The sequence below is a fragment of the Phasianus colchicus genome, chromosome 17 (assembly GCF_987193195.1).
Source record: "Phasianus colchicus chromosome 17, bPhaCol1.hap1.1, whole genome shotgun sequence".
NCBI classification, from domain to species: domain Eukaryota; kingdom Metazoa; phylum Chordata; class Aves; order Galliformes; family Phasianidae; genus Phasianus; species Phasianus colchicus.
Window position 1 is genome coordinate 5,801,908 of NC_143452.1, and position 22,344 is coordinate 5,824,251.

Consider the following 22,344-nt stretch of genomic DNA (forward strand, 5'->3'; position numbering starts at 1 on the left):
CATCATGACTTTCCTTCCTACATTCAATAAAAACCCTTCTGACACCAATGTGACGACAATTCATGACTGTCCATGGTGTAACATTTATTGCTTCCTCCCTCATGAACCAACCCCAGCATTGCCACGTCAGAACTCGCTGATCACCAATGTTTCTACAGAGCCCAATGTTTCTACAGAGCCCAAACTCTTCCCTTTCTCTCGTCACTGAAACCACAGAAACTGGTGTCGTGTGTGCAAAAAATTCATACAAAACTCTTTTTCATCCCTGAAGACCCACCTGCAAAATGGCAATGGCAGCACATTGCTTTAGGCACAGGTTTATGACAGCTGTGATGATGGAGGCATAAGCAGAATGGCAGTACCTGACACTAATCATTATCCTTTCAAGCTGATGCAATTACCCTAATCAAGGCTTCTTTGATGCTGAACTTTGGTGTTTAAAAGTACAAACTTTCCAGAATCAATCTTTAGTAGTTAAAATTTAGGAGGAGCTGAAGGAAACTGGAAAAGAGAATCACTCTGGACTGAGGTTAGCTTGTCCTAGCAAAGAGGAATTTTCAGGTTGAAAATGGATGTCTCAGAAGCTCCTCCCACGCTGCTCAAATACCTTGGGAGTGGGGCACTGCCAGTGTGAAGGATGCAGTGGGACTCAGTGCTCTTAGTCCAGATCTGTGGTCTTCTCTGCTCCGACTCCTCTGAACCTGGGGGACCCATCTCTGAGCAAAGCCATGGGGATGACCCAACACTGCCCTGACTCTTCCAGCCTCATCTCCCCCATATCTCCCCCCACATCACCCAATATCTCCCCGTATCACCTTCTGCATCCGCAACAGGGCTCCTCACTGCTCCATGGATTGACAGGTGGGACAGGCCCTGGACACTGGATTCCCAAAATGCTACATTGGCCAACATTTTAACAGTTTCTTAAAGGGCATTGAAAGATTGCTATACATCTCTTGCCAAGATGAGTCTTTCAAGGAAAGCTGTTTTAGATGTGCTCATTGGAAGGCACTGTGCTTCTGGAATGGTTTGTGGCTGTAGGGTTTCCCTGCTCTCCTCATAGCTCCTTAACCCCTGACCCCAGGTAATTTTGGCTTCTCAAATGGCAAATGGGAATCTTTTTGCTTTCCCCTAACAGAACATCACAGAGTATTAGCTGCAGAAACCACACGATATGGCACAGCTGCCCAAGGAGGAGGTGAGGTCACCATCCCTGGAGGTGTTCAAGAATTGTGGGGATGTGGCACCGTGGTCGGTGGGCACAGTGGGATGGGTTGGGGCTGGACTTGGTGACATCAGAGGTCTTTCCAACCTCAACAATTCTATAATTCTATGGCAAAGCAGCCTAGCTGCTACAGAGGGGGAAAGGTGCTAGTATTAATCACCTTAACAGCAGGGAATTAAGAAACCTGGGGAGATAAATATACCGGGGTTTTGTTAGATTGATGCTCAAAAAATATTCCAGATCTACTTTGTTTCAAGCTTCTCAGAAGCTGATAGATCTTTGTACATCTGCAGCTGCCACTTCACTTCTGTAATTTAATCTCTTTGAGGTGCATTATACCAAATAATTATCTTAATGAAGACTCTAATGGAAAAAGAGAGGGAAATAATAGATGTGCTTTGAAGAAATGAAGCTGCAAAGTTGCTTTGTTTTGAAGCTGGCACTGGTTTAGCTCCCTCTCCTCCTGGCTCTTGTCCTTATCCAGGTTCTGATCTGTCTCTTTCAAAAGATATGCTTCAATGATGGATTTTTGCATATTAGTTACAATATCACCATTTCTGAGTTTGAAGTAACCCAACACATAAAACTAGCTATTGCTTTAGCAAAGCCCACCCTTCCACGTCCTGCCCCGTTCTGCCCCCTGCAGAGCTCTGGCTCCAATGTCAGGTTTCACTCCACCACTTCTATATCCTCCTGGATATTGGCCTGAGCTGACCTTTTCTTGGCTGCCCTCCTCCTCCAGCTGCTCTATCTATTATTCTGGAGAGCCCCAGTGAAGAGATTTCAGCAAGTCCTCACGCACTGATTCCTACTCCCTCCCATGCCCAGGAGGTGCTTCTCGTGGTCATACGGTCTTTAATTTATTTCAGCAGGTTAAAACAACACTTTATATCATAAATGATACATATTCTAAATAATAAGTAAATAATAATAAATTAATTAATGCTCCTGGAGATTTTCAAGAGAAGTGTAGATGTGGCACTGAGTGACATGGTCTAGGGCAGACACAGGCATGGGCTGATGGTTGGACTGGATGGTCGTTGTCGTCTTTCCAACCTTAATGATTCTGTGATTCTATAATTGATTTTTAATCAACTCTAATGCTTTAGGGTTTTTTTGCTTGCTTCCTGTAGGGATCACTTCAAGGAGAAAGGAAGTGGTTGGATGAGATGATCTCATAGGTCTTTTCTTTCCAACCTAAAGATTATATGAATCGATGAAGCAGTGACTTCCTCCAGCAGTGATGGGGGAGGTGAAGGAGCACTTCCTCCACACATCTCCCACGCACACTTAGCCTTGCATAATGCTGCCAACACCCTCACAATCATAGGAGCTATCTTGGGTTCCTTTTTCCAGCATTCCTGGATGAGTTCTAGATTGAATTAAGAAAAGAAAGTGAATGTAGCTCATTTTTTCTCAGATTAGTGCAAAATACCATTTCTGGCCTTTTTCTCTCTTTATTTGGCAAATATTGCTCCCAGACTCCAACCACTTCTCTGACTCTGGAGAGTGAATTCTGTGATTCCTTTGCATATCCAGTTATTGCCACAAGGTCTTTATCATTCCCTGCATGCCCAAAATTATCCTTCATTTCTCAGCTGTGTTGTCTGCCTGTGCTGCCGGGACAGCTTGCCATAGAGGTAACGTGCCCGCTCGTCCTCCCGGCTCTCAAAGAAGGAAGCAGCAATTTTCCTGCACAGGCGGCGTGCGTAGGTTTCCAGAAACACGGTGGCATAGATGATGCAGAAGAGCAGTCCTACAACCAGCAACACGGAGGGGTTGGGAGGTACTGGGGGGCTGATCCTGCAGCCGGCAGAGCTGAAGGTCAGGGAGTGGTGGTAGCTCCTTTCAACGTCCTTCACTGGAAGTGAGATTTTCAGGAAGTCTATTCCAGCCTGAAATAAAGAGAGTAAGAGGTTAAATGAGGTATGAGCCTGGAGGTGTGTGATTGCTGGTACAGCTTGGTTGGGTGTGCTGAGATGAGGATACTGAAGCACAAATATACTTCAGGCAGGTGTCGTGGCTCTTGAACATCCCAGGCATGGTGACCCCACCACTTCCCTGGGCAGTCCGTGCCACTGCATCACCTCTCTTTCTGAGAATAAATTCTTCCTTATTTCCAACCTCTCCTTGCACAACTTAAAGCCATCACCTCTCCTTCTATCACAGTTACTGGGGAGCAGAGGCCGACCCCCCCTCACACAGCCTCCTTCAGGGAGCTGCAGACAGCAATAAGGTCTCCCCTGAGCCTCCTCTTCTCCAGACTGAACCATCCCAGTTCCCCCAGCTGCTCCCCATAAGTCCCCACTGTGCTCAGACCCCTCGCAGCCCCACTGCCCCTCTCTGGACACGCTGCAGGCCGCGATGTCTGCGTGGCAGTGAGGGGCCCACAGCTGAGCACAGCACTCGAGGTGCGGCCCCACCAGAGCTGAGCACAGGGATGATCACCTCCTGTCCCGCTGGCTGCGCTGTGCTGACACACACCAGGATGCTGTTGGTCTGCTGGCTCACACTGCTGGCTCACGTTCAGCTGAGTGTTGACCAACACCCCCAGGTCCATTTCTTCCACACAGTTTTCCTGCCCCAAGCCTGTAGCAATGTGTGGGGCTGTTGAGACCACAGTGCAGGACCCAACACTTGGTCTTGTTGAACTTCATCCCATTGGCCTCAGCCCAGGGATCAGCCTGCCCTGGTCCCTCTGTGGGGCCTTCAGGTCCCATTTCCTCCCATCTCGTTGCCACCTGCACTTCTTTACTGAAGGTACACTCAATTCTCTCATCCAGAATAGAGATATTAAACAGGGCTCCAATCCCAGCCCCTGGGGAACCCCACTCATGACTGGTTGCCAGCTGGATTTAAGAGGATATTAAAACAGATTGAAACTGGGGAGTTTTGTGAAACAGGATACTGGGTGACACAAAGGCAGCAGGCAGGGCTTTCCCCAAGGATCTCCTGCACACTGAGCAGCATCTCAGCCCAGGGCACTGCATTAGAGAAGCCAACCCATCTTTGTGCCCCGAGCAGCACTCACCTGGTATTTGATGCTGAGCGTGACGGGCACTGTGGACAGCTGAGCCATCCTCCTCACTGCCACATCCGCTACGCCAAAGATGAGGTGCTCCAAGGCCACCACCACCAGCACCAGCAGCAGGGCCACCGACAGGCGCAGCGCCTGCGCCAGGCACAGCATCAGCTCCTCGCGGGACAGCCTGAGGCCCGTGGGGCGGATGAGGCGTTGGGCTGAGCCCACCAACATGTGGGAGGCTCCTCCGTCCTCAGCCAAACGCTGCAGCTTCTTGGTGATGTAAATATTGTCGAAGCGGAGGTTGGTGAGGTAATTCTTCAAGTACCAGACGGACTCAAAGCAGAGGTAGAGCACGGAGAAGGCGGCGACCAGTTTGTTGCCCGCTCGCACACAATCTTTGACCAGCACCTCGACTGCCAAAAAATCCTTCCTGGCTTTCTCACCAGCGAGGTGCACCTGGTTAATCCAGGAGTTGTTCTTCACCAGTGAAAACTGAAAATGTCCATCCATGGGCTTCAAAATAGCATAATTTTGGATTTCATCCCCCAGCTTCCAGGAAGCATTCTCCAGCAGATCAGTGGAGTTCAAAAGGCTCTCAGAGGAATTCTTGCAGATGCACAGGATGACCTGCAGTAAGGTCTTGATGTTGCTGATGATGTTGGGGGTGATGTTAACCACTGCTATCATGATGCAGGCTGACAAGAGGAGCTTCCGGCCCTGCTTGGTGCCCAGCGTCGGCATGGTGATGCTGAAGGCACAGCGCACAGGGTGCAGCAAGAACAGGGCAAGGAGGAGGAGCAGGCTGAAGGTGACGGCCATCGCGATGGAGATGTGCTGGGGGTACTCCAGGGACGCGAGGAGCCAGTTGTAGAAGAGGCCTCCAAGCAGCACAGTGATGCAGGAGCACTGCAGAAATAGGGCCCACAGCTCCCGGCTGCCTGCTGGGACTGGTTTGGAGTATATGCACCATTGCTCTGTCACGATCCTCTGCAACTTTGGGAACAGGGAGTCTTCACAACAGGCATTGTCAGGCAATCTGTGCAAAGAATAAGCACCGAAGTGTTAGTAAGGGAAATACAGAAATGCACTAGTTTGGGGAATTTGTAACATCCCTCTCTGGTCTCGCTCTTTGCCTCTCTGATACCTGAGTTGCTGGCACTGGGGTCTTCCCTGCAACCATGCAGGCCATGAAAGTTCATAGCATTTGTTGAAATCACTGTCTACAACTCCCTGTAAGGAGGCTGTGGCCAGGTGAGGGGCAGCCTCTGCTCCCCAGTAATAGCAACAGGATAAGAGGCGGTGGCTCTAAGCTGCATGAGGGGAGGTTCAGGTTCAATATCAGGAAACACTTATTCTCTGAAAGAGTGTTGATGCACCGGCACAGCTGCCCAGGGAGGTGGTGGGGTCACTGTCCCAGGAGGTGTTCAAGAAATGTGGAGATGTGGCACTGAAGGACATAGCTAGTGGGCATGGTGGGGTGGGCTGGGGTTGGTCTTGGGGATCTGAGGTCTTTTCCAACCTCAATGATTCCATGATTCTATGAATGATCAAATACCAGTTATAAGCAACTCCTCCTCCTCTAATATCAGTAGAGAAAAGCATTATATTACTCTGTAAAAAATAAGTCATTCAGAGAACTCTTTAGCTGTGTTTAAGAGTAGGTTTGGTGGCTACTTAGAAGAGGAGAAGGGAAGAAAGGACTCCCAGCTGCTCTGGAAATTGTTAGTTAGCTCAGTAATTAAGGTGCTTAATGGATCAGAGGAGCTGGAGCATGAGCTTTTGCCTCCCTGCTTCTTAATAGGAGACCAAAATCCAAATAGGAGACTCAGCAAATCTATGGGTGACAAATACAGAACTGATCAGAGAAAACACTGTTTCACACAGATGCTGTAGTGCCAGAGGAAATCTCCAAGGTTAAGAATCTGGCTACTGCAGGCAGGATGAAATGTCCCAGGGAGCTATTTAAATGCCTAATGGAAACAAATGTTTGGGAAGAAGTACTATTTCTCAGGCCTCTGATGTGGAATGACTCTCCAGAGAGCAGAAAACCTGGCAGAGAGAAGGATTATCCCACTACAGATTTCAGTCTTGTCCCCGGAATGAAACTAGCCAGGAGAGCCCCTCTGTCCTAGCCTGGCAGCAGCAGCAGTAACCCCAGAGTGAGAATTGTGCCCAGCTAATCCATTTACCAGAGATTCGCCAGTGGATAGGCAGCTCAAAGCTATTGGGACAAAAGGTCTGAAGCAGGTGTTACATACCTGGACGATGAGATGTGTCCCAGTCCTGTCTGTAGGCTCCCCATGTTCTGGTGCCCTGTTACTCCCACTGTGGATGCTGGAGGCAGCTGCTGGGACACCCAAAGGAAGACACCAAAGCTGTCAGCACCAGGCAGCCAAGACTCAAAAAATGGGCTTCATAAGGCAATTTGGGTCAACAGATGCTGTAGATTCCTGTTGTGAGTGGACAAAGCTGGTATGTGGAGCCCAGGAGCAACCCTGCTGTCAGACTCCCTTGGATCTTGCTGAAGGTGCAGAGGCTTGGTGCGATGACACGCTGCTGAGAGAAATGAGTCAGCTCCATATGGAATGAGTCAGTACTATATGGAAAGACTGGGGGGAACAAGGATCACGTGGGAGATGGGGTGTCACTGTCTTGAATTGGGAAATCAGCTGTCTCATCCCAGCAGTATGCTGAGCACTTAGAGAGAAGGGGGCTTTCCTCTGGCAGGCATCAGTCATGGTCCAAAGGCACTTCTGGGCCTGGAAGGCTCCAACAAATGCTCTGGTCATTGTTGATCAGTTCTGGCAGGCTGCATCTCTCTGCTGAAACTGTGAACTCATGTCCTGGGCTTAAAGGGCGACTGCCCAACAACTCTCCCTTCTCTACCCCTTCCTAGGTGGAATCTGGGCTGCTTCATTCTACGTAACTCAAAGAGGTTTGCATTTAGGAAGCTTGACTCGAGTTTTTTGCTGAGACCAGCAGCCTCACGTTGGAGCTGTAAATGAGCATCTTCTGGGGCTGTGGCCATGCACAATTGGATCTGGGTATCTTGTGGTTCTTGCAAAGGAAGACCTGCACTTTTCCCAGTTCCCTATGGCCAACAAATCCACCATAAAGAATCCTGCAGCAGGCTGGGATTCCTGAAACTCCAGCCTCCGAACCTCAGGTAAGGACCAGACACGATGGCTGCTCCAAGACATGTTTCCAGATAAGAGGGGGGAAGATGTGTCTCCCTCCTCCTGCCAGGAAAGCCAAGATACTGTCTACAAGAACTGTGCACAAATCCTGCCTTCCTCCATTCACAGAGCACAGGGAAGGTCAAGCAGCCTTCCCTGGATCCACCAAACCTGCACTGGGGCCTCCCCAAGTGATGCTGCTGCCTCCAGCCCTCCTGCTGGTGGGAACATGGGGCTCCCAGCCAGTTCCCATGCTCCCTACAGCGAGAGAGGGCGAAGGGCTGGGGCTCAGCTGGGACACAGCTCCTTCCCCAGGGATGTGGCCTGTCCCCACAGTGGTGTGGACAGTGGAGGATGAGCAAAGCTGAGCGTGAGCCTATCTCTGTCTGTTCCTTCATCCCTTCCTGCATGGCACAGCTGAGGTGTTCACAGTGCCCAGGGACCTGTGCAGAGAGCTGAGTGAGGTACTCTGAGTGGCTCCAGCCTTCAAGAGAAGGATTGAATGGTTTGAGCTGGAAGAGACCCTCAAAGGCCATCTGGTCAAACCCCCCCCGCAATGCACAGGGACACCCACAGCTCCATCAGGAGCTCAGAGCCCTGTTCAACCTGACCTTGGATGTCTCCACGGCATCCACTGCCTCTCTGGGCAAGCTGTACCAGTGCATCACTGCTCTTATTGTGAAGAGCTTTTTCTTACACCCAATCTAAATCTCTCCTCCAGCTCCCTTTGTCTTATCAAGAGGCAGGCACCGGGAAAAGTGCTTTAGTTTGGAGCATCAACAGCAATTGCTTGCACTGGCCATGATTTAGGTGGTGATATCACTTTGTAGTTTATAAAGGAATGTGCCAAAAGGCAAAACTCATCAGTTCATAGCGGCTGTCCCAAGACTCATCCTTCTGACTGTACCCCAGAGCTGGCTGATTATAGCACTTGGGACCCCATCCAGGTTGAGCGGGTAGCTTTCTGGGGTGGGAAGAAAATATCAATAGACCATTAAGAACCGAAAAAGAAATCACAGACCATTAAGAAAACAAATACATACACAAAAAATTAACAAGCATAAGGAGCAGAGCAATGTGTTCACTGAGTCTGCTGCAGAGGGGAGCTGGGGTCTGTGGGGATGCTGCATTTGAGCGGTAGTTCTGGGCAGCTCCGAGTAGTTTTAAGTACGGCCAAACCTGGCTGGAACGCCTCCCAAGTCTCCACAGTGTTCCCTATATGCTGGACTATATGGGTGGGGGTAAAAAGATACATCCCCTGTGCTGATAGTTTGTCAGCGAGCCATTTTCACTGCCTGATGTTTCTCAGGACACAATGAACAGGCTTGCTTTGTATAAAAGCAAAACAAAACCAACCGAACAAATAAAATAAATATATATGCAAGTGAGGAAGTACGTGCGTTTACCCACAGGCTGGGCGCAGGACAAGGCAGGATCCAGCATCTCTGCGAAGCAACGGTGACACCTGGCGGTCAGACTGCTCCGCTGCTTTTGTCGGCGTGCATCTGAGCTCATAAACGATGGATGTCTGCAGATGGGTGACTTTTTTTTGGAGAACAGAGAAAGTGGAGGAGAAATGGGATGTTTTCAGACGTGAAAATCGTGCATCACGTTGGAATTTCTTCTCTGAAAGAGTGGTGATGCATTGGCACAGGCTGCCTGGGGAGTGGGGGAGTCACCATCCCTGGAGGTGTTAAGGAAAGGGACGTGTAGCACTGAGGGACACAGTCAGTGGGCACTATTGGTAGTAGGTGGGTGGTTGGGCTAGGTGATCTTAGAGGTGTTTTCCAGCCTCAGAGATGCTGCAATTCTATGATGGCAGCTGGCTCTGCATGGCCCCCTCACCGCTGCGGGGCCCTGAGGAGGACCTCTGTGTGAACAGTTCACAAAGCGACTCAAATGCTTCTGGGATAAAAGGCACTACATAACACTTCCCTACTGTAAATAAACCAGAACGAGTTTCCTCGAGTGTCTCAGGAGAACATGTGGATGTTCATCCCGGCTCGGATGGGGAACATCAAAGGAGCGAAGCAGAGATATTCTGGATGTTGAATTTCAATGCACAAGTGAGGCATTTCCTGTTTAATTAAAATTCACAGGCAGGCTGCTAATGTGAATGGCTTTGGTGGCGGCTGTTGAATGTTGACATTCTTACAGAAATGGTGTGCAGGAAAAGGCCCTCTGAAACAACAGGGCTTAAGTTACAGAAGGTTGATACAGCATTAGAAAAGCTCTCTCCCAGGATTTTTCATACCTCTGGTCTTATCACAGAACCCTCAACAACAACCAGGTTGACTTACCGTAAAAATAGAAAACTTCTTTCAGTGAATTTTAGCATAGCAATGGGCCAGCAATGCAGAGTGCCCCAGTCATGGAGGCTGGCAGGGAGCTCTGCTGCTCCTCCAGGGGACAAATCCAAAGCCGTGGGGTTGAGCAGGGGAGAAGAAGGCTCAGCTCTACAGAGCAAACAGGACGAAGGGATGTGCTAACAAATGTGCTTTATTGTACATTTTCCACGATCATTAAGGATTTTGTTAGATGTAAGGATTTTGTTGAACATTAAGGATTTTTTTTTCCGGAGCATGACTGATCAAAGTTCCACATTCAGTTGGTTTTGGTGGTTTCTGTTCAGTTCCAACACCCTGCCTAAGTGCAGCCTTAAGACCCCAGCTGGCCCCAGGCATTACGAGCAGCAAAGGAGCAGGTGGGGTGCACTGGATCCCATTGTGCCAGCTCCACAAGATCACACCATCAAAGGGAGCCAGCAGAGCCCAGTATCCATCCAGTCACCAACCTGCCCCTATCAGGAATCAGATCCTTTATCTTTCCATCCATCTACGTCAATGACAGATCTTTAAATACTTTTAGATTCTTAGAGATTTTTTTTTTTAAAGGATAAAATGGTGATTAAAATCACAGTCAATTTGCAATGCTTTCATTGAAAGTATCCAAGCAATCAGAAATAAAAAGATGTTAAGAATCAAAGCCTACTTCTCAGCAATGTCAATGATACCGCAGTGCAGCTTGCCCGCTGACCTCAGCAGGCTCTCACAACTGGGTCAGTCTCACAAACCTAAGACTGGCCACATTCACCAAAGTTGAAACACCACTGATGTCCACACGGTTACGTCAGAAACAAATTTGGCCCCAAACCTCCATCTGTGCACTCAGTGCCAAGAACCAGACAGCAGCTGAAAACCAGGTTTTCAAACCATTGGACATGTTTGGAAACAAATGGTTGCCTTCCTGTTTCCAAAGCATGGAGGAACACACCGAATCCTATTGACACATCTCCTGAATCATCCTTTCATGCACAAGCCTGAAGAAATAATCTTGGTCCTACATGAGAGAATTACTCATGAGACCACAAAGAGCCCCCAGCCTCCACGGTCCTGCCAGAAGCCCATTCTGCCTTCTCCCTGGGCCAGATTCTGATACACTCACTCACATTGGGTTGCACATAAATCCATCCTGAGCTGCTCTCCAAAATGAGGAAGGGTATCAGAAGCTGGAGTAGGAAAGCTCGCTAGCTTTCATGTGGGGAGAGGCATCTCCCCAAAGATGCTCGAAGCTTATGGGGTTGTCCAGGTAACAACCACCTATGATGGACAGATGAAATTCTCTGGGGGTATCTGATAGGTACCTGTGGAAGGCAGGGAAAGGATCTTCGGAGAAAATAACCAATAGATGTTGCAACACTGACCAGTATTTCTAAAAATAAAATTAAACCCAAGGGTCTCATACGGTGTGGGCAGCCATGTGGCTTTCTTCCTGTGCATAGGCTGACAATTCCAGTGCCCGAGTCCTAAGTGAGTGAGTCCTTCCCCTGGGGTAGCTTTGTTCATATTTTATTTAGTGCACTTAAAGTGACATTTTCTACAGCTGGCAAGAGCGACGTGGTATTTTCTGCATGGATGTTAGCCCATGCAGGGAAGGTCCCCAGCTGGAAGATACTCTTGGCCCACGTGTTCATAGCCAAGCTAAGAAGTAGAACTCCCATAAGATTCATGAGCAACCCAGTTCTCACCTACAAAAGAAACACAAAGACAACTGTTGAGTTTAGCTTGGACATCTACAGCATGAAGTTATTTGAACACAAATGTTATAAAATGGAAGGTTTAATTGCCATTAATACTAGCAATTTTCTAAGAGGGCTTTCTTAAGCCACCAAGACGATTCTGCAAATGCTTTGCCAAGCTTTGATCCATCAAAAACATTAGTGCCTATTTAGCCTCAGGAATGTGAGCAGAAACTGGGACTGAGGCTAATTTTGCTCATAAGCTTTATTTCACTGAGCTGCGGAACATTTCCTTCACCCAGAAACCTCTGAAGGTTGAGCTGCTGACACTGGCTGGAACAGGAACAGGATCTGAGAGATGCTGAGCACAATTAAGACCATTTTTGTCATCACTTGGAGCCACAGCAGCTCCAAATTTCACAGGGTCAGATGTTATACAGGCTTCTCCCATATCCCTGTGCCTTCCAGCAGTGCCTTACAAAAGTTGATTGCTTTCAGCATATTGTATATCCAAAGCAACTTACCATATCCTTGACCATCAAGTGTCCAGAAGAAAAAGCAATTGAGTTAGGAGGCGTTGAGACTGGCAGCATGAATGCGTAGGAGCATCCTATCGTTCCTGGTATCATTAAATAGAGTGGATTGACTTTCAGACGAATGGCCTTGAAAAACAGAAAGGAACAGAAACTGTATGATGGGGATTAGGAGGGAAAGACAGATATCTTGACAGTGCACTGTGCAGAGCCATATCCCACACGCTGTGACAGATAATCATGCATCTCACCAACAAGTGTTCAAAGGAATATTATTCATCAGTACTCACTTTATGCTACAGGCACTTGCTTTATGGCTCCCAAGGATTTCAAAGTGCCTACAGCCCTGATCCAGGAGCAGGAGAACTGAATGGTGCCAGCTTCAGATCTAGCACCACACACCTGCCTGCACAGAGCAGCTCTGAGCACTGGGCTGCTTACCAGCTCCGCCAGGACAGGCAGGAAGATGATAATAGTGGCCGTATTGCTGGCAAACTCTGTGAATAATGCGATGACAATCGTGATGAGGATGACAGCCACGGGTGGGGGTACGCCTTCCAGGGGGTGCAGGCGGCCTCCTATCCAGACAGACAGACCAGACTCCTGCAGAAGGAAGAGCAAATAAGCTGGAGAGCGAGGCTCCTGCACATCTGCACAAGAGCTGATCCTGTCATAGATCTGCAAACTGCATACGACCTTCACCCACCCACACAACCACCTATGTGCAGTGCCATCAGGGTATTTAACAGCAAGCAGTTTGAGAGGAGTTGCAAGATATATTAACCTCTCCTTAATTATCTGCTGTGTGTTGCTGTCTCAGGAGGAGTTGTGAAACATGTCTTCAGTAGAGAAACATGTCTTGTTAGTGCTGTGACACTGCAGATGCAAATTTCCAGAGCCAAACAAGAACCCCAAACATCACAGCTCTACTGGGTCGCACCTCACAGCCCTTTGCCATGGCGAAGCCCCCTCCGAGCAGCAGGATGATGTTCCAGGGCACCGTTTCCTGGGCCTTCCTCCACGTCAGCAAAGGCTGTGTCTCAGTGTTTGGAGCTAGAAAAAGAGAAAATCCCCATATCAAGCACCCACCCAAAGAGGAGCACATCCATTATCATCTGACAGAATGACATTATCAGCCTGACGTCAGTGCTGAAGCTCACCAACCATGAGTTGCTGATGATTAAAATACACACACGGATTCCCTCAAGCTAGACAGTTATAAGATCATTTCACTTAGTATAAGAAATGGAGTCTTAACACAATGAAAAGAAAAGAAACTTTAGTAGTCAAGGCTTTTTTTGAGGCTTCCTTGAGGAAACTTCCAACATCAAGCTAATTCCCTCTCTGTAACAGAGGTGAACATTGTTCTCAATAGATGGGAGTCCATGGTAGGAGAAAGTTTTCTACCATCTGAACTGTGAAGATGTTAGTAATTTTCCACTACAGCATTAAAGTTTTATAGCAAAAAAAGTACATCCCCCCTACAACCCATCCCTCAACACATGGCAAAATGATTTCTGCTGTATGAAAGGATGCACTGATGGGTCTGCAATTTGCTGTTGAACCAGGGCACACATTTTATCCAGAAGAGTCTGGACAGCACAACCAACATGTGACAGAGCTCAGTGGGTGCTCCTCCATCCTCCCAGGGATGTGGCAAGCCAGTCCAAGGGGTCTCACCAGCTGCATCTCCACATGAAGGCTACCTCTCATCACAACTGGTGAGGAATTGAAGTTTTTATCTCACTGCTACTCAAAAGGACAAGGCCAGGACCTCAAAAGACTTTCTGGCACCAAAACTGCTGGAGAGCCTGGGCTTTAGGAGTTTAACTTCTAATTCATTCTGGGCACTGACCCCTTGGGGGGTCAACTACTCACCTTTGAAGTCAAACCACCACCTGAGGGAAGGCTTTTGTGAGGGGAAGAAGAACAGTATGATCACAATGGTGATTCCTGTAACTGCGTCGGAGATAAACCTGCCCAAAAGCAGCAGAAACACCAGTAAGAAGCATGAGCCCGTACAAAGTTTATGAGAACAGGGATTTACCAAAGAAGATTACAAGTTTCCACCAGGTTTGAACAACAGTGGTTGTTCTCAGTTCTTTTTAATACTTATCAAGCTGTGAACCCCCTATAAAAACTGCCCAAAAAACACCGTGCAAATGTAAAAAGCACAAATGAATTCCCCCTCAGCAGTGATGCTCCAATGTTCTGCCTGCAGAACTGTGCTCAGTCCACGAGGGCTGTGGGGACAGGCTTCCCCAGCTCTTTGCAGGGAACAGGAGGAGCAGAGCCCACGTGAGATCTTTGGAGAGTGCTCAGAGTGTACAGTGACAGGCAGACTTTATATTTGATCGTAAGAATCAGTTAACTGATCATCATTAACTGATGAGGAAAAGGTTCATAACTATTTTGTTCTATTAAGGAATCATTCATTAAGCTAGTGCTCTAAAACAAACCAAAAATCAAGTATGATTTGATTTCTGTTTAGAAATATCCTCCCTGAGATTCAGTATTCCCCAACTGCTCTGTTTGTCTTCCCAAGGTATGAATGGATGTCACAGGGGAGATAAACTTGCAAAACAGACAGAACAGCACAGCAGGCCAGCTCCTACCACCTCTCTTTACTCTCTGAACCTCTACTGAAATTCAGCATGTCACTGTAAATGCACTACATATGTACAGTCAGCACTCCAGGGATGGCCTCTGATAGGCATACGTAAGAATCTGCAGTGCCAATTCCCACTGAGCTTCATGCACATCTTTTGGGACACAGAAACAATAAAACTCTAGGAGTTGAAGCTTAATTCATTCCAGGAAACCTGAGTAACAACGTTCAGCAACGCAATCAGAAACCCAGGAATCTCAATGACTTTGAAATGCCATTGAAAAATGTGAGAATGGAATGAAAATAAAATCTCACCCTGGTGCAAACAAGCTGGCCCAGCCTGGAATGAATTTGGGATCCCTGGAGAAAAGCATGATAGCAAACATGCAGAAGAGGAAGAAAATTGCCTGTTCCGCAAACCTAAAATGAAAGGAAATGCAGTTAAAATGATGTTGTGCTAAATGCTAAACCAATCAACTACAGTGAATCACTGGAATAAGTTGCACATCTATGAGCAGATACTGATATTTGGGAGCAATGATTGAGTGGAAGATCTTAAGATCTTAAGATCTAAGATCAAGCAAGGATCTTAGTGCAAGACATGGAGGCCAGGCCAGATGGGCACCATGAAGGCCCAGGGCAGATGTCGCAACACATGTATGCAAAACTGACTGTCTGGATGAGACAGGGAAAGACCAGGAGCTGCTCATGGCCATTCCTCTCATCACTGTCCCCTGGGATGTCCTTAAGGCACAGATTGGTCTAATACTGACCAATTAAGAATGGTTTCACTCCATTTTAAGCAACATAAAAGGAAGCTAAGATTCAAATGATATATGAGACAGCAGGAATGATCTTCAAAATCAAAACCTAAGCAGTATCCCTGACAAATAGCAGAGGTTCTTTGAACAGGAGCATCATACACCAAGTATTAGGCTTGATCCTAGTGGGGTCAAGATTTAACCAAGGCAATGCCTCAAAACACTGTTTGAAACCTCTCAGAGCACAAGGAAGGGTTGGGAAGAAACCACTTGCATTCATTTTAAGTTACAGGGTTGCTAATCAGATTGGTTGAGCGTGGCTTAATGGACTTTCTCGCTCCTAGACCTCAAAAAGAGACTTTGATTCTTCCAGAGACATTTTACAGGCTGCTTCATAATGCTCTGGATGGAACAGCTAAACCAATTTCTTTCATTTACAGCACAGGCTCAGGCGATTGTCTTTGAAGAACCACTCCATTTTCCACACAAGAGCAATAATTACAATGTCAATAGCACAACACAGACATCACTGAACCTTCACAGCACCACTGTGAATGTAAGAATATTATTTTAAAGATGGAGAACCACAGACATTTTGAGGTTAAGACCCACACTTTCAAAAATCTCTACTAGCCCTGGTTGCCAGGGGTGGGTTGAACAAACCTTGGGTTTGATTCTTGTAGATACTCAACTTTTCCTTTTTCTCTCTGCTTTGGAACTTCTCATATGTTTCTCACATTTCTTTCTCCAATATATGATCCCTATCAATTTGCACACCTCTTCCAGAAGACAAAACCTTTGAGAAACTTCAACTAAAAGTGTTGTGTTCTTTCTTGACATTATTAATAAAGTTGAAGGGAATTATTAAAACAAATTATCTATTCCACAAAATGAATTTAACTTCTTCCTATATATTTTCTTTGAGCACCTCTTAAGATTTCTTAATGTGTATCCACAATCCATATGATTCATAATATGATTCATCAGTCTGCTCAGTGAGCACTTTCTGCTTTGCAGAACAGCTACAGATCTGCAGAAATCTCCAAAATCTGGCCTGTGTCAGTTACATAAAGCACACATAAAGCTTTGGTTCCTGGAGCAGAAAATTTACAAACAGTAATTAAGCAGCCTAGCATGAATCCACACTGTAATATGAACTTTGTTCTTGGTAAGAGCTGAGGGCAAGCTGCTATTTGCTGTTACTCCTGCAAGCGAAGATGAAGAGGTTGGAGCATGCAAAAAAGCAAACTTCAGCAGGTCACAAATATTGAGTGGAAACATTATTTCGTTTTCTTCCAAAAATATTTAACTCAGCCCACCACTCTCAGGACAGGACATTTCCACCCCACTTGATTTCTTTTTCATCTCAGCCCCAACTTTACGACTCACTTTGTTGGGCCCAGTTTCTGGTAGTCCTCCTTTATCACTTCTCTGGCTCGGGCTTCTGCATCCACTCTTAGATTTGACTTTTTTGTTCTCCAGCCCCTGTCAAGAAACACGGTTACACTTTTAAATGTCTTAACCCAGGAGGAAGGAGCAGGGCACTGAATGGAAAAGCCCTGAGTATGGTAACACCCATGGTTACAGTCTGGTCCCGAAGGGTAGCAAGGCCCCGTTTTAGATCCACTTTCTCTCTGCTCTCACACAAAGAAGGCCCCACAGAGGGCAGAAGTTTTCCCTCATTTATATTCTAAACCACTTCCAGCATGGGCTGTGATTGCCAAGAGAAAACCCCAACGTTGCAGGGTTTCATCTCTGACAGATAATCACTCGGGTGAAACACTGGGAAGTGGGTGATGTGCAAAAAGAACCTGTTCCTTCCCTTCTCAAGGCACTTGCAATTTCCTGGGAAATCTCAGGATGCTGTCAAGAATCAACAAATGCACAGAATTTCTGCATGGGCAGGAATGTTAATGTGCTCCTGGCTAAGCCTCTTAGCTCAGAGTGCTCAACTGGGAGGACGTGCTGTTTGGTCCTTTGTAGTATGCACACAAAACAACATATTCACACCTCACGCCTTCTCTGCCATCATGTTCTGCCTGTGACCTCGATTAAACCTACAACACGCAAGGCTCCACCTCAGGTGCATCCACCAGATCCCTTCGTTCAGTCTGTTTCAAAGGGAAATCCTGGCTGTGTCTTCTGTACAAGCAAATGGTTGGCTATTCAGAAAATCCTGCATCTCAAAGAGATGTACCTGGTCCTTTGAGTTTTGGGGTGTTACGAACGGCAGCTTCACCTTCACTCAGTCAGCCTACAGATTTCAGATTCGAGCAGTGCCAGCCTGTTGTTGGCAAGGCGTCCATCTGTCTGTGCTTCCCTGCCCAGAGCAGCCAAGGAAACTCCTGCAGAAACACGGCTGTGCTTGTGCAGCTCTGCATTGTCCCATCCGAGGCACTTTGCCACTGGGGAATAAAACTGCAGCTATCCCAATAAAGCCAGGCTTCACACAGACAGAGATGAGCCAAACCAAACAAAAAGCATCACGTCCTCCAAGTATCAGTGTGACATTTTGCTGGGGGTTTTGGCAAGCAGAACTCCCTCCTACCTCACCTGCTGAGCAGGCACCAGGGCCATGCCACAGCCCTACACACAGGACACAGGAATTGGGGCACGGCATGGTGCAAGCTCTGGGCTCATGACTACAGGGCAGAGCATCCCCCAGCCCATGCCTGCGATTTAAGGAGCAGCCTTTGACATTTTCTGGGTTGTAACTTTCCCATTGATTTTTTTTTTTTTTCCGGTTGCTGAGAAAATGTAAATATTTGGACACCTGTTCTCTCTTTCTCTCTCTCTCTCTCTTTTTTTCTTTTTCTTTTTTTTCTCCCTGCTTTTTAGACTCAAAATAACAATTAAAGGCTAATTTAATATTAGAAATTCTGCATTGTCCCTATGGGAAGCATTGCTGTGAGTTTGTTTCTATCACATATGAGAGTCTACAGGAGGGAAAAGGCTCCAAATTAACTAGTGTGGCACTGCTACCATTGTTCTAAGCAGCATGCACTGAGGGCTGTATGTATCCAGCAAAGGTTTACCAGTAAAACACATTACTCTCAATTATAGATTAACATGTTGCTATAAAACGAAGCCCTGCTATGAAGCATTCTATTCCACATCCAAGTTTCAGCCTTAGGAGCAAATCTCAGCAGTTGTGTTCCAGGAGATTTCTGCTACTGATTCCAGGGCAACCAACATTTCATGCTGGCCTTCAAAGTCTGGCCCTGCTGTTCCTTTTACCAATGCAGTTCTGCCACTGACTTTTCCCAGCGCAGCTCAGGCAGTAAAACAACATACAAAAATTATGTTTCACTGAATTAATGTGTTAACACATTCCCTGCATGTGTGTATTTCAGTCAGGAAAAGTGTATGCAACTCTGAGAGTTCTTTGAAATTCCCCTGGTGCATATCTGCAACTGCTTACTGCATGCAGCCAGAGGCTCAAAACTGCTTGGAACTAGAAAGAAAAGTATGGGGACTTTTTAGGGAATATTCAGCCTTAACTTTGATATATCCATGGAAGCCTCTTTTAATAGCAAGCATCTGCCTGAATGCCGGATCTCTGGGGGCTGATCCTGGGTCACTTTGTATCACACAGCTGTTTTGGTGTGATGTGGCAATGTCCACACGTGGACTGTGCCTGTGGGGTTATCCATGCCTGTGGCACAAACTTTGGGCACAGACCTTTCCAAAAAGGGGTTTTGGTATGAGATGTTAATACGATAGTGATCAAATTATTATTATTATTATTATTATTATTATTATTATTAAAGTTTTTTTGCTTCTTCACTGTTTTCTCCTCCTTTAATCCCTTACCAGCCTGAATCATCCCTGGCCCCTTTCTGCACAGCCCCCATCAGCTCAAGCCCTTCCTGCAGCAGCCAGCTATCAGCAGTGAGCAGGGTGCAAGCAGAAAGCAGATGCTCTTAGTAGGAAAGATAAAAGACAATCGTGGGAGCAACGTTCAGAAAACATTTACAGGATGGGGGGCTTGAGCTGAAGATGACACACAGGCAGCTGCTTAGAAACAGAGGATGAACATTCTGAAGTCAGCTATGAAACCCTCCCTGTCAAGATTTTGGGTGTTATCTGTAGACTTAGTATGAGCACTGTGATGAAGGTGTAATTCACAATGCTGTGGTAATGAGCATATAGTGAATATAAACATACCTCAGATTAATTCCTCCGTACAAGATGGAGATCCATAGCCATCCCATGAGAAGAAAAATCAGCATTAAAGGAAATGCAAACATAAACCAAGAACCAAAGTTCACCACATCACATTCTGGAAAATAACTAAGCAAATGGGAAAAAATCAAGTTAATGCAAGAAGGGAAAACCACCCTCCAATTTAAGGGCAAGCAAACATCCGAAACCAGTAACAAAATACCCCACAAAGTCACCAGTTGTGCACTTAGGAATATTCCCCTATGTACTAGCAGCTGGGAGAGGCTTAACATGCTGCTCATGGAGGTCAATGTTAAGAAATACCTGGAGGCACTTAGGATGGCAGAAGGCCATACTCCTATGCACATAAGAGGTATTTTTTTATGCCAAGAAAAGAAGCAGATTCCTTATTTTCCTTTGCTACCATACAGCCCTACATACAGTTGGCCACAGAACACTACCCAGCCTGTTTCATCACAGGAGTTACAAGGCTAGTTTTAAGCATGTGGTCGGGTTCCATTACAGCCAGCAGGGCTAAGAGCAGAACTAGGGTGAAGCACACACGCACTGGGCTGGCTGGCAGCCTGCTGGCTATGCTGGGAACCTGCTCCCCAACATCAGGCTGGCGATACAACTGCTCTCAGCCTTCATCCGCTCCCAAAGTTTCCCAAAAGATGCTGGAAGGGCATGAATTTTCCAAGTTAGCTCTTGGCACAGAAAGGAATTTCCCACAGGGTTGGGGAATACCTCTTGGCTGTGCAGGGTTTACCCTGGCAGACAGGCAGGGCTCTCCAGGAGAGCCTCCCATACCTCTTCAGCTGTCCCAGAAGGATGAGGTTTGGTGCGGTTCCCGTCAGCGTTGCTGTTCCCCCAATGCTGGCTGCATACGGGATGGAGATGAGGAAGCCTTTCCATATATTTGTTTTGTACTCTTCCTCCTTCTTTAAGTCTGAGAGAGTGTCACTGGTAATTTCCTTCTCGTCCGCTAGATCTTTGCTTTAAAACAGTCCAAAAGAGAATCCGGTGAAAGCCCTGGTTTAAATACAGCGCAAGCAATTCAGAGCCTTGACAGAAGGAACATTCCCAGATTTTAGAAAGCCAAGCTAATGCTGCTCTGCAGGACTCGGCCAAGTGCCCGCTCACAGGGCCGGAGGTGCACTGCCTCGCTCAGCCCTTCAGTGACTTGCAAAAATCAGCATAGAGTCCATAGGACCGACCAGCCAGAAAAAAAAAATTGATAGCACCAAGAGGAAAGAAAATCCTATTCCTGAAAAGCTGTTTAATTCCCACTGTTGTTATCAAAGCAGGCCCACCAATGCTGTGTAAATCCTGGTGGTTTTTACACCACTTTCCATGCTCCTGGGAAAGCCAAGGGACAATTTCTCAGCAGGAGACACCTGTGGTTACTGCTCCAGAGAGACTGGAGGGCCCCTGCAATGGTTTGGATGTGCAGAATAATGCCAGACACACAGAGAAGGGGTTCAGCTCCATGGTCAGTCTGCTAGCAATTGGGAGCTGTGGTGTAATCAAACAGTTCCGTGACTGAATTTCAAATCCCTAAAACTCGGTCGGCTCAGGGCATAATTCTGTGTCTCAGTGCTGTAATACAAACTTGATGGTTAACTTACTCCTCAGTACTTGCCAGAAACTGCATCTCAGTTGGTACAGTGTAAAGTTTATTCTGTTGTAAAGGTGCTGAAAAAGAAAGATTAGGACTTTAAAACAGTTCAAAGCATCTAGAAAATTCTCCTTGAAACGAACAGCAGAACTACTCACAAAAAGAAGGGCAAATTGCCCTTTACAGAGAAAGGACAGTGCAAGGAAAGGGAAAGCTCACATCACTGTGATGGGGTCAGAGAGGACGAACAAGCCTGGTGACAACACAGCACCCAGCTTCTCCAGCCCATATAGGCACTCCTCCTGTTACTGCTTCAGACTCTGGATACTCTGATGGAAGCTTGAGGATGTCACTTCTCTGATTTGGTGCTATGGGGGAGTTAACCACAGCTCGCTCTTAGGAACAAGAATTACTGAGCCTGCTGTATCCCCAGGGCACACTCCTCAAAGCCTGGACCTCAACACAAGTTTGGGGCCACCTGGGGGACGTGCTTGCACACCCAGTTCTCAGGGTCCCTCCTGCATATTTCACACAGGCTTTGCCTCAGTGTGCTTGTCACCCACCCAGTGAAGATGAGCAGGACTCAGGGAAAGGATCTGTTTGGATCAGAATGACCCGTGCTCTCTTGGGCAGTGAACTGGGAGCTGCACACCATGCTACTGTACATCTATGGGCATATGCACCAGGTACCAGAGATTGTAGGACGTACATAACAGAGATTGTAGGAAATACAATCATGTGGGTTTTCTTAAACCATATCTTATACTAAGGTTTGCAGCATTCATCGTGGCTTGATCTCCTGAGAGTGGGAGCAGGGATGTGCTGCTAAACTCCCTCTGCAGGACTGGAGCTGTGTGGAGCCAGGGCTTGGACTCGATGGTCCTTGTAGGTTCCTTCCAACTCAGGATATTCAATGATTCAATGACCTTTAACCACTTTCAGCCCAGGTCACCACAGCCTCTGCCACTTTCCCTCAGGCACTGCCTGTGTGACCTGAGGCCCACAACCCCCTCCCACCACGGTCACCCCAGCAGCCCCCAGATTTCCTCAGGCCTCAACTCAACCCTCTTTGCTCTGCCTGTGCACCAAGAGGCCGAAAGCAGTGTATGGAAGGAGCCAGTGGTCAAAGTCTCTGGACTTGCTCACCAATGACAAGCCGCTTGTTCCAGCTCAGTGAGCCAGGCAGCTTGCACTCTCGTGTTTTACACGTGGCTAA

The 22,344-nt window shown here is 47.1% G+C and overlaps 2 protein-coding genes across 6 annotated transcripts in view; both read right to left on the reverse strand.

Moving 5' to 3' along the window:
* Window positions 1-1,965: 1,965 nt before the first annotated feature.
* On the reverse strand, window positions 1,966-6,642 carry OCSTAMP (osteoclast stimulatory transmembrane protein). The gene is made up of 3 exons (XM_031591398.2): window positions 6,509-6,642; window positions 4,257-5,286; window positions 1,966-3,120 (listed from the first exon to the last, which is right to left on the reverse strand). Exons 1-3 carry the CDS (start codon window positions 6,550-6,552, stop codon window positions 2,806-2,808), a joined length of 1,389 nt encoding a protein of 462 aa, XP_031447258.2. The 5' UTR covers window positions 6,553-6,642; the 3' UTR covers window positions 1,966-2,805.
* Window positions 6,643-6,671: 29 nt separating this feature from the next.
* SLC13A3 (solute carrier family 13 member 3) overlaps window positions 6,672-22,344 on the reverse strand; it is a 31,722-nt gene continuing 16,049 nt past the window's right edge. For 2 of the 5 annotated variants that reach the window (XM_090152443.1, XM_090152441.1), the window contains exons 5-14: window positions 21,139-21,205; window positions 20,321-20,506; window positions 19,514-19,639; window positions 16,736-16,831; window positions 14,901-15,005; window positions 13,856-13,953; window positions 12,918-13,030; window positions 12,419-12,580; window positions 11,969-12,106; window positions 9,799-11,453 (exon numbers count right to left, since the gene is read on the reverse strand). In XM_090152443.1, coding sequence (XP_090008569.1) covers window positions 11,268-11,453; window positions 11,969-12,106; window positions 12,419-12,580; window positions 12,918-13,030; window positions 13,856-13,953; window positions 14,901-15,005; window positions 16,736-16,831; window positions 19,514-19,639; window positions 20,321-20,506; window positions 21,139-21,205 — 1,277 coding nt within the window. In that variant the 3' untranslated portion in view covers window positions 9,799-11,267. Of the gene's footprint in view, window positions 6,807-9,796; window positions 11,454-11,968; window positions 12,107-12,418; window positions 12,581-12,917; window positions 13,031-13,855; window positions 13,954-14,900; window positions 15,006-16,735; window positions 16,832-19,513; window positions 19,640-20,320; window positions 20,507-21,138; window positions 21,206-22,344 lie in introns of those variants that run through there. The other 3 variants (XM_090152444.1, XM_090152442.1, XM_031590702.2) reach the window with 3 other exon arrangements.

Coding starts and splice junctions, on each gene's coding strand:
- OCSTAMP (XM_031591398.2), bottom strand. CDS start 6,552: ATGGGGAGCCTACAGACAGGACTGGGACACATCTCATCGTCCAG. Junction 5,287..6,508: donor GGACACATCTCATCGTCCAG/GTATGTAACACC, acceptor TTCTTTGCACAG/ATTGCCTGACAATGCCTGTT. Junction 3,121..4,256: donor CGCTCAGCATCAAATACCAG/GTGAGTGCTGCT, acceptor TCTTTATTTCAG/GCTGGAATAGACTTCCTGAA.